General features: G+C 43.9%; 2 protein-coding genes across 2 annotated transcripts in view; one reads left to right on the forward strand and one right to left on the reverse strand.

Annotated features, from left to right (window-relative positions):
• The window catches only part of pltp (phospholipid transfer protein), a gene marked incomplete at its 5' end in the record, with an annotated part of 21302 nt that extends 20742 nt beyond the window's left edge, over positions 1–560 (forward strand). Inside the window, 1 exon segment of the mRNA XM_034236592.1 lies at positions 406–560. Coding sequence (XP_034092483.1) covers positions 406–483 — 78 coding nt within the window.
• Positions 561–4884: 4324 nt separating this feature from the next.
• khk (ketohexokinase) lies at positions 4885–11211 on the reverse strand (the record flags this gene model as incomplete). Its single annotated transcript, XM_034236593.1, is given in 5 exon segments — positions 4885–5281; positions 7145–7302; positions 8639–8727; positions 9531–9677; positions 11139–11211. Coding segments are annotated over 5 exon segments (568 nt in total), but the record flags the coding sequence as incomplete, so codon positions are not given.
• Between the last annotated feature and the right edge of the window lie 233 nt (positions 11212–11444).

The raw sequence follows: 11444 nt of genomic DNA on the forward strand, positions 1-11444 counted from the left end.
GTTGGTCTCTAACAGATGTGTGTGTTGATCTCTAACAGATGTGTGTGTTGATCTCTAACAGATGTGTGTGTTGATCTCTAACAGATGTGTGTGTTGATCTCTAACAGATGTGTGTGTTGATCTCTAACAGATGTGTGTGTTGATCTCTAACAGATGTGTGTGTTGATCTCTAACAGATGTGTGTGTTGATCTCTAACAGATGTGTGTGTTGGTCTCTAACAGATGTGTGTGTTGATCTCTAACAGATGTGTGTGTTGATCTCTAACAGATGTGTGTGTTGATCTCTAACAGATGTGTGTGTTGGTCTCTAACAGATGTGTGTGTTGATCTCTAACAGATGTGTGTGTTGGTCTCTAACAGATGTGTGTGTTGATCTCTAACAGATGTGTGTGTTGGTCTCTGCAGGGCTTCATTGTGATCGGAGCCAATCTTCACTTCACCAAAGGACTGAGAGAAATGATGGAGGGCAACAACCAGGAATAGACAGACAGCGTGTAAACATGTACGATGACAAACATATGTATTTGTATGTAAACAAATAAAATACCCCTTCGAAATGACCTCTAACTCTCTGCTTCAGTTTCTACAATGAAAATGTGTTTGATCTTTTAAACTGCTGACAACAGTCCTCCTAAATTCAGAATATAAAAATTGTCGTTTGGATAATTAGTTTGAAGATTCCTGAGGTTTTGATTGGCTGCTCGTTGCGTTTCTTCTCAGCAGGAAGTTTAAAATATTATTATTTTGTCTTCTTTGCTAAAGCAGTACCCAGTCACCACAGGGGTCTAACCTTCATTACAACATCTTTAAACATTAGAGGAGTACATCCTTGTTACCATGCACCTTTACCAGAGGTGGGAGAAGTACTGTGATCTTGTACTTGAGTAAAAGTAGAAGTACTCAGGTCTTGTTCTTGAGTAAAAGTAGAAATACTCAGATATTGTACTTGAGTAAAAGTAGAAGTACTCAGATCTTGTACTTGAGTAAAAGTAGAAGTACTCAGATCTTGTACTTGAGTAAAAGTAGAAGTACTCAGATCTTGTACTTGAGTAAAAGTAGAAGTACTCAGAGCTTGAGTAAAAGTAGAAGTACTCAGAGCTTGAGTAAAAGTAGAAGTACTCAGATCTTGTACTTGAGTAAAAGTAGAAGTACTCAGATATTGTACTTGAGTAAAAGTAGAAATACTCAGATATTGTACTCAAGTAGAAGTACTCAGATCTTGTACTCGAGTAAAAGTAGAAGTACTCAGATCTTGTACTCAAGTAGAAGTACTCAGATCTTGTAATTGAGTAAAAGTAGAAATACTCAGATCTTGTACTCAAGTAAAAGTAGAAGTACTCAGATCTTGTACTCGAGTAAAAGTAGAAGTACTCAGATCTTGTACTCAAGTAAAAGTAGAAGTACTCAGATCTTGTACTTGAGTAAAAGTAGAAGTACTCAGATCTTGTACTCAAGTAAAAGTAGAAGTACTCAGATCTTGTAATTGAGTAAAAGTAGAAGTACTCAGATCTTGTACTCAAGTAAAAGTAGAAGTACTCAGATCTTGTAATTGAGTAAAAGTAGAAGTACTCAGATCTTGTACTTGAGTAAAAGTAGAAGTACTGAGGTCTTGTACTTGAGTAAAAGTAGAAATACTCAGATCTTATACTCAAGTAAAAGTAGAAGTACTCAGATCTTGTACTCAAGTAAAAGTAGAAGTACTCAGATCTTGTAATTGAGTAAAAGTAGAAGTACTCAGATCTTGTACTCAAGTAAAAGTAGAAGTACTCAGATCTTGTAATTGAGTAAAAGTAGAAGTACTCAGATCTTGTACTTGAGTAAAAGTAGAAGTACTGAGGTCTTGTACTCAAGTAAAAGTAGAAGTACTCAGATCGTGTACTTGAGTAAAAGTAGAAGTACTCAGATCTTGTACTTGAGTAAAAGTAGAAGTACTCAGATCTTGTACTTGAGTAAAAGTAGAAATACTCAGATATTGTACTTGAGTAAAAGTAGAAGTACTCAGATCTTGTACTTGAGTAAAAGTAGAAGTACTCAGATCTTGTACTCGAGTAAAAGTAGAAGTACTCAGATCTTGTACTCAAGTAGAAGTACTCAGATCTTGTAATTGAGTAAAAGTAGAAATACTCAGATCTTGTACTCAAGTAAAAGTAGAAGTACTCAGATCTTGTACTCGAGTAAAAGTAGAAGTACTCAGATCTTGTACTCAAGTAAAAGTAGAAGTACTCAGATCTTGTACTTGAGTAAAAGTAGAAGTACTCAGATCTTGTACTCAAGTAAAAGTAGAAGTACTCAGATCTTGTAATTGAGTAAAAGTAGAAGTACTCAGATCTTGTACTCAAGTAAAAGTAGAAGTACTCAGATCTTGTAATTGAGTAAAAGTAGAAGTACTCAGATCTTGTACTTGAGTAAAAGTAGAAGTACTGAGGTCTTGTACTTGAGTAAAAGTAGAAATACTCAGATCTTGTACTCAAGTAAAAGTAGAAGTACTCAGATCGTGTACTTGAGTAAAAGTAGAAGTACTCAGATCTTGTACTCAAGTAAAAGTAGAAGTACTCAGATCTTGTACTTGAGTAAAAGTAGAAGTACTCAGATATTGTACTTGAGTAAAAGTAGAAGTACTCAGATCTTGTACTTGAGTAGAAGTAGAAGTACTCAGATATTGCACTTGAGTAGAAGTACTCTACGAATACTCTGTTAAAAGTCCTGCATTCAAAACCGTACTAAAGTACAGCCTCCCTTCAGCCTCCGGTCGAAGATAAATTAACACATTTTGACAAGATTGTTAAAAGTGTATTGTTATATCAGATAAAGATCATTTATCAAACAGCAAACCTTTAGTTATGATTACTTTTTATTAATCGGTTCATTCCTTTCAGTTATTCATTACTTGACATGTTTAAACAGCGCAGACTTGTTTCTGTGTGACGAACTAAGGAGGCCGACAAACTCTTCCATCACGAGAAACATCTAAACCAAACGCTGCAGCACTTCCGTTGTGTTCTGAGCTTCTTCAGCGTTTGGTTCCTGCAGCTTTTAGTAAACGCTGCATGTCTCCTCAAGCTGCTGGGTGTTCTCTAAACGCTGCCATGTCTCCTCAAGCTGCTGGGTGTTCTCTAAACGCTGCCATGTCTCCTCAAGCTGCTGGGTGTTCTCTAAACGCTGCCATGTCTCCTCAAGCTGCTGGGTGTTCTCTAAACGCTGCCATGTCTCCTCAAGCTGCTGGGTGTTCTCTAAACGCTGCCATGTCTCCTCAAACTGCTGGGTGTTCTCTAAACGCTGCCATGCCTCCTCCTCAAGCTGCTGGGTGTTCTCTAAACGCTGCCATGTCTCCTCAAGCTGCTGGGTGTTCTCTAAACGCTGCCATGTCTCCTCAAGCTGCTGGGTGTTCTCTAAACGCTGCCATGTCTCCTCAAGCTGCAGGATGTTCTCTAAACGCTGCCATGTCTCCTCAAGCTGCTGGGTGTTCTCTAAATGCTGCCATGTCTCCTCAAGCTGCTGGATGTTCTCTAAACGCTGCCATGTCTCCTCAAGCTGCTGGATGTTCTCTAAACGCTGCCATGTCTCCTCAAGCTGCTGGATGTTCTCTAAACGCTGCCATGTCTCCTCAAGCTGCTGGATGTTCTCTAAACGCTGCCATGTCTCCTCAAGCTGCTGGGTGTTCTCTAAACGCTGCCATGTCTCCTCAAGCTGCTGGGTGTTCTCTAAACGCTGCCATGTCTCCTCAAGCTGCTGGATGTTCTCTAAACGCTGCCATGTCTCCTCAAGCTGCTGGATGTTCTCTAAACGCTGCCATGTCTCCTCAAGCTGCTGGATGTTCTCTAAACGCTGCCATGTCTCCTCAAGCTGCTGGATGTTCTCTAAACGCTGCCATGTCTCCTCAAGCTGCTGGATGTTCTCTAAACGCTGCCATGTCTCCTCAAGCTGCTGGATGTTCTCTAAACGCTGCATGTCTCCTCAAACTGCTGGATGTTCTCTAAACGCTTGCCATGTCTCCTCAAGCTGCTGGATGTTCTCTAAACGCTGCCATGTCTCCTCAAGCTGCTGGATGTTCTCTAAACGCTGCCATGTCTCCTCAAACTGCTGGATGTTCTCTAAACGCTGCCATGTCTCCTAAAGCTGCTGGATGTTCTCTAAACGCTGCCATGTCTCCTCAAGCTGCTGGATGTTCTCTAAACGCTGCCATGTCTCCTCAAGCTGCTGGATGTTCTCTAAACGCTGCCATGTCTCCTCAAGCTGCTGGATGTTCTCTAAACGCTGCCATGTCTCCTCAAGCTGCTGGATGTTCTCTAAACGCTGCCATGTCTCCTCAAGCTGCTGGATGTTCTCTAAACGCTGCATGTCTCCTCAAACTGCTGGATGTTCTCTAAACGCTGCCATGTCTCCTCAAGCTGCTGGGTGTTCTCTAAACGCTGCCATGTCTCCTCAAGCTGCTGGATGTTCTCTAAACGCTGCCATGTCTCCTCAAACTGCTGGATGTTCTCTAAACGCTGCCATGTCTCCTAAAGCTGCTGGATGTTCTCTAAACGCTGCCATGTCTCCTCAAGCTGCTGGATGTTCTCTAAACGCTGCCATGTCTCCTCAAGCTGCTGGATGTTCTCTAAACGCTGCCATGTCTCCTCAAGCTGCTGGATATTCTCTAAACGCTGCAATGTCTCCTCAAGCTGCTGGATGTTCTCTAAACGCTGCCATGTCTCCTCCTCAAGCTGCTGGATGTTCTCTAAATGCTGCCATGTCTCCTCAAGCTGCTGGATGTTCTCTAAACGCTGCCATGTCTCCTCAAGCTGCTGGATGTTCTCTAAACGCTGCATGTCTCCTCAAGCTGCTGGATGTTCTCTAAACGCTGCCATGTCTCCTCAAGCTGCTGGATGTTCTCTAAACGCTGCCATGTCTCCTCAAGCTGCTGGATGTTCTCTAAACGCTGCCATGTCTCCTCCTCAAGCTGCTGGATGTTCTCTAAATGCTGCCATGTCTCCTCAAGCTGCTGGATGTTCTCTAAACGCTGCCATGTCTCCTCAAGCTGCTGGAGATGTCTCTTCATGAGGAACCTTTGGGTTTTTATGTCTGCATCTTTCTGAAGCTGCAGCGTCGGCCAGCGTAAAAAACGGATACAAAATTTGATACATTTGATTTTAAATTAAGAATAAAGATGTGGATTTTCCTGTCAGATCTGAAATCGTTGGTCAGAGTGCACTCATTTCGGCGATGCCGTCGTAACCGTGGAAACCACACTTCCTGCCGGCGACCCTGCAGCCGAAGGTCAAAGCGTCCTGAAGACTGCCCCCTGCAGGTCATTAAATACAGAGCACAGAATAAAGGTTATTTATGGACAGTGTAATGTCTCCAGTTGGACAGTGTAATGTCTCCAGTTGGACAGTGTAATGTCTCCAGTTGGACAGTGTAATGTCTCACAGTTGGACAGTGTAATGTCTCCAGTTGGACAGTGTAATGTCTCCAGTTGGACAGTGTAATGTCTCCAGTTGGACAGTGTAATGTCTCACAGTTGGACAGTGTTATGTCTCCAGTTGGACAGTGTAATGTCTCCAGTTGGACAGTGTAATGTCTCCAGTTGGACAGTGTAATGTCTCCTGTTGGACAGTGTTATGTCTCCAGTTGGACAGTGTTATGTCTCCAGTTGGACAGGGTTATGTCTCCAGTTGGACAGTGTAATGTCTCCAGTTGGACAGTGTAATGTCTCCTGTTGGACAGTGTTATGTCTCCAGTTGGACAGTGTAATGTCTCCAGTTGGACAGTGTAATGTCTCCAGTTGGACAGTGTAATGTCTCCAGTTGGACAGTGTTATGTCTCCTGTTGGACAGTGTAATGTCTCCAGTTGGACAGTGTAATGTCTCCAGTTGGACAGTGTAATGTCTCCTGTTGGACAGTGTTATGTCTCTAGTTGGACAGTGTAATGTCTCCTGTTGGACAGTGTTATGTCTCCAGTTGGACAGTGTTATGTCTCCAGTTGGACAGTGTTATGTCTCCTGTTGGACAGTGTAATGTCTCCTGTTGGTAAGTGTTATGTCTCCAGTTGGACAGTGTAATGTCTCCAGTTGGACAGTGTTATGTCTCCAGTTGGACAGGGTTATGTCTCCAGTTGGACAGTGTTATGTCTCCAGTTGGACAGTGTAATGTCTCCAGTTGGACAGTGTTATGTCTCCAGTTGGACAGTGTTATGTCTCCAGTTGGAAAGTGTTATGTCTCCAGTTGGACAGTGTAATGTCTCCAGTTGGACAGTGTTATGTCTCCTGTTGGACAGTGTAATGTCTCCAGTTGGACAGTGTAATGTTGGACAGTGTAATGTCTCCAGTTGGACAGTGTTATGTCTCCAGTTGGACAATGTTATGTCTCCAGTTGGACAGTGTAATGTCTCCAGTTGGACAGTGTAATGTCTCCAGTTGGACAGTGTAATGTCTCCAGTTGGTAAGTGTAATGTCTCCAGTTGGACAGTGTTATGTCTCCAGTTGGACAGGGTTATGTCTCCAGTTGGACAGTGTAATGTCTCCTGTTGGACAGTGTAATGTCTCCTGTTAGTAAGTGTAATGTCTCCAGTTGGACAGTGTTATGTCTCCAGTTGGACAGGGTTATGTCTCCAGTTGGACAGTGTTATGTCTCCTGTTGGACAGTGTAATGTCTCCTGTTGGTAAGTGTAATGTCTCCAGTTGGACAGTGTTATGTCTCCAGTTGGACAGTATAATGTCTCCAGTTGGACAGTGTTATGTCTCCTGTTGGACAGTGTAATGTCTCCTGTTGGTAAGTGTAATGTCTCCAGTTGGACAGTGTAATGTCTCCAGTTGGACAGTATAATGTCTCCAGTTGGACAGTGTTATGTCTCCAGTTGGATAGTGTTATGTCTCCAGTTGGACAGTGTAATGTCTCCAGTTGGACAGTGTTATGTCTCCTGTTGGACAGTGTAATGTCTCCAGTTGGACAGTGTAATGTCTCCAGTTGGACAGTGTAATGTCTCCAGTTGGACAGTGTAATGTCTCCAGTTGGACAGTGTTATGTCTCCTGTTGGACAGTGTAATGTCTCAAGTTGGACAGTGTAATGTCTCACAGTTGGACAGTGTAATGTCTCAAGTTGGACAGTGTAATGTCTCACAGTTGGACAGTGTAATGTCTCTAGTTGGACAGTGTAATGTCTCACCGTTGGACAGGGTGTAGATGACGGCAGAGTTGAAGGTGTCTCCGGCTCCGAGAGTATCGACGAGAGTTTCAGGAGGAAAAGCGTCTGAGTGAAGGACGACCCCGTCAGGACCCAAAGCATCGGCTCCCTCCTCGGCCCAGGCACAAACCAGGACAGCTCTGAGAGACATACATGCTGTTTAAATCATGGTTTGAATTTAATTAGTGGAAGTAGTCACATTGATGGGACCAAGTGGTTTGTGGACTATGGTTTTGAAACCTTCAGTTTGGCAAAACCAGAGGTGATACAAAGAGGTGAAGCTACATGTAAAGAGTACTCTCCTGCTGATGTTCAGGTGTGTATCAGTATGTAGTGTCTCTACTTTAAAGAGTCCTCTCCTGCTGATGTTCAGGTGTGTATCAGTATGTAGTGTCTCTACTTTAAAGAGTCCTCTCCTGCTGATGTTCAGGTGTGTATCAGTATGTAGTGTCTCTACTTTAAAGAGTCCTCTCCTGCTGATGTTCAGGTGTGTATCAGTATGTAGTGTCTCTACTTTAAAGAGTCCTCTCCTGATGATGTTCAGGTGTATATCAGTATGTAGTGTCTCTACTTTATAGAGTCCTCTCTTGCTGATGTTTAGGTGTATATCAGTATGTAGTGTCTCTACTTTAAAGAGTCCTCTCCTGCTGATGTTCAGGTGTATATCAGAATGTAGTGTCTCTACTTTAAAGAGTCCTCTCCTGCTGATGTTTAGGTGTATATCAGTATGTAGTGTCTCTACTTTAAAGAGTCCTCTCTTGCTGATGTTCAGGTGTATATCAGTATGTAGTGTCTCTACTTTAAAGAGTCCTCTCTTGCTGATGTTTAGGTGTATATCAGTATGTAGTGTCTCTACTTTAAAGAGTCCTCTCCTGCTGATGTTCAGGTGTATATCAGTATGTAGTGTCTCTACTTTAAAGAGTCCTCTCCTGCTGATGTTCAGGTGTATATCAGTATGTAGTGTCTCTACTTTAAAGAGTCCTCTCCTGCTGATGTTCAGGTGTATATCAGTATGTAGTGTCTCTACTTTAAAGAGTCCTCTCCTGCTGATGTTCAGGTGTATATCAGTATGTAGTGTCTCTACTTTAAAGAGTCCTCTCCTGCTGATGTTCAGGTGTATATCAGTGTGTAGTATCTCTACTTTAAAGAGTCCTCTCCTGCTGATGTTCAGGTGTATATCAGTATGTAGTGTCTCTACTTTAAAGAGTCCTCTCCTGCTGATGTTCAGGTGTATATCAGTTTGCAGCGCCTCTACTTGGACACAGGCATGTTAGCCTCTGCAGACCATTTACATGCACAGAAACCTAAAGAACAAACTACAGGAAAGGGAACACCATAAAGGCAGAATAAGGCCTCTTTTAATCAAAAGCTGAACGGTGTTGTTTCTAAACAACTTTTCATGAAGTGAAAAATCTCAATGTAAAACTGGTCGATGGAAACATGAACGACACCTGCTGACCATTGACCTCCACTCACCCCTGTTTGACCCGGCTGTAGAGTCCTTTCAGAGCAGCTCCAGCCGACTGGAAACCGAAATGACGAGCCACGTCTTTACTGACAAACACCTGAAGAAAGGAAAACATAACTTATGTTATAAGAGATAATGTTAAGTCATGTCTGACGGACTCCTCTCATGCAAAATGTACTTTTTTACATATTTTACACATAAATATGTATCCCCGTGTTTCCCCGGTGTGTCCCCCGGTGTGTCCCCGGTGTGTCCCCGGTGTGTCAGGAGACTCTCAAAGTGTCAGTAATAAAACCCTCTCTCTTCTCCTCCGTACCCACGTCTCTAAAAACAGGGAACAACGGAGCTGATCCAGATTTTCTGCGTCATGACCAGATTACTAAAATGTGGGTGGGCTTTACCCCCACGGGCCAATCAGAAACGTTGCTGTCAGAAACAATGAGACGTGTTCTGGAAGTAATACGGTCTGTGTTTACATTAGCATGCTAATACTCAGAGCTAACCTGTACTGGAGAGAGTGTGTGTGAAGAAGCAGGAAATCAAAAGGAAGTCACCTTGTGGTAAACCTGAGAGAGAGAAGGAGTTTGAGCTCCATCCTGTTTCAGAGAGAATCCTTGATGTGGTTTGGAACATGATGTGGAGTTTCATCACGGCAGCATTTAGCTGAGTTTCTGCTGCTAGAGTTCTGAGCAGGCGTTAGCTCCCCCTCCTCTTTTTTCAAGCTAAGGACCCAGAACCTGAAGTTCTCTAACAGACTGAAATAGAGGGATTTCTAAAATGCATGATCTGTTTGGTATTTTGAGCAAAACACTTCATAGACATGTTTTTTATATATTTGTATCTGAGACCCATAATATATGCCTAAAACTAGCCTGATAAGAGATCTTTAAAGACTCGCACCAGGTCACCGTGAGGAAACAGCTGATACAAAGGCTCTCTGGTCTTCTCTATCTCCAGGGAGAGCGTGATCCTCTCCTGTGGAGGCAGCGGTCTGTTGAACACCTCCACCTGCTGGATCATCTGCACCTGCTGCGCGGCGTTTCGGCCCTGCAGGCGTCAAAGAACTGCGTTTAGTTCCAGGGCATTGTGTGTTTAATATGTGAGTCACAGTAACTACGTTTCCAACAGCAGAGACATCTGTCCAGCTTTATAATCCTGAAGGTCACCCAGCGCTCCGTCCCAGCTGTGTGCGTCACTCTTTAGTGTCCCCTGGTCTCCTAGCTGTGTGCGTCACTCTTTAGTGTCCCCTGGTCTCGCTGTGTGCGTCACTCTTTAGTTTTCCCTGGTTTCCCAGCTGTGTGCGTCACTCTTTAGTGTCCCCTGGTCTCCCAGCTGTGTGCATCACTCTTTAGTGTCCCCTTGTCTCCAGCTGTGTGCGTCACTCTTTAGTGTCCCCTGGTCTCCCAGCTGTGTGCATCACTCTTTAGTGTCCCCTTGTCTCCAGCTGTGTGCGTCACTCTTTGGTGTCCCCTGGTCTCCCAGCTGTGTGCATCACTCTTTAGTGTCCCCTTGTCTCCAGCTGTGTGCGTCACTCTTTAGTGTCCCCTGGTCTCCCAGCTGTGTGCATCACTCTTTAGTCTCCCCTTGTCTCCAGCTGTGTGCGTCACTCTTTAGTGTCCCCTGGTCTCCCAGCTGTGTGCGTCACTCTTTAGTGTCCCCTGGTCTCCCAGCTGTGTGTGTCACTCTTTAGTGTCCCCTTGTCTCCAGCTGTGTGCGTCACTCTTTAGTGTCCCCTGGTCTCCAGCTGTGTGCGTCACTCTTTAGTGTCCCCTGGTCTCCCAGCTGTGTGTGTCACTCTTTAGTGTCCCCTTGTCTCCAGCTGTGTGCGTCACTCTTTAGTGTCCCCTGGTCTCCAGCTGTGTGTGTCACTCTTTAGTGTCCTCTGGTCTCCCAGCTGTGTGCGTCACTCTTTAGTGTCCCCTGGTCTCCCAGCTGTGTGTGTCACTCTTTAGTGTCCCCTGGTCTCCCAGCTGTGTGCGTCACTCTTTAGTGTCCCCTGGTCTCCCAGGCAGCTGTGTGCGTCACTCTTTAGTGTCCCCTTGTCTCCAGCTGTGTGCGTCACTCTTTAGTGTCCCCTGGTCTCCAGCTGTGTGCATCACTCTTTAGTGTCCCCTGGTCTCCAGCTGTGTGCTTCACTCTTTAGTGTCCCCTGGTCTCCGTTGTGTTTTGAGCTTCTTCAGCGTTTGGTTTCTGCAGCTTTTAGTAAACGCTGCATGTGTTGTCAAGTTGCTGAAGATGTTTCTTTATGTGGAACCTTTGTGTGTTTACATGCATCCTTTCTGAAGCCGCAGCACGTTTCTGTTCTGGGCCTCCTCACCGTAGGTCAGGTTAAATCATGCTTATCAGGTTTTGTCAAGTTCATTTATATTTACGAGGTAAATCAGGTTAAGATTAGTCAGGTTTTCCAGGTTTAATCTGGTACATCTGCCTGCTTTGGTTTCTCTGACTCATTCATATATGTTTTCCTGTATTTTTCCATATATTTGTATTTCTATTATTTTTGCCCACCTCCCAGTGGATCCACTTGAACTGATGGAGGTCGACTTTGGAGAAATCTTCAGCGTTGACATCGGGAAGATTCCTGACGACCAGGAGGTCAGAGTTATTAAAGTCTTTCAAGTCTATCAGTCGTTAAACGTCCGACATGCTGAGGACAGTAAACTGGGAGATGAAAGGAAAGCCATTAAAGATGCAGGCTTCATTTACACATGAACTCCCTGTTTGACCAGCTCAGCTGCAACAGGAAGTTGTGTTACTGTGATGTCACTTGTAGTTTATCCATTGATTTATAAGACTAAATTAAAATGAAATTAA

This window comes from Gymnodraco acuticeps, unplaced genomic scaffold (genome assembly GCF_902827175.1).
Source record: "Gymnodraco acuticeps unplaced genomic scaffold, fGymAcu1.1, whole genome shotgun sequence".
Classification (NCBI taxonomy): Eukaryota; Metazoa; Chordata; class Actinopteri; order Perciformes; family Bathydraconidae; genus Gymnodraco; species Gymnodraco acuticeps.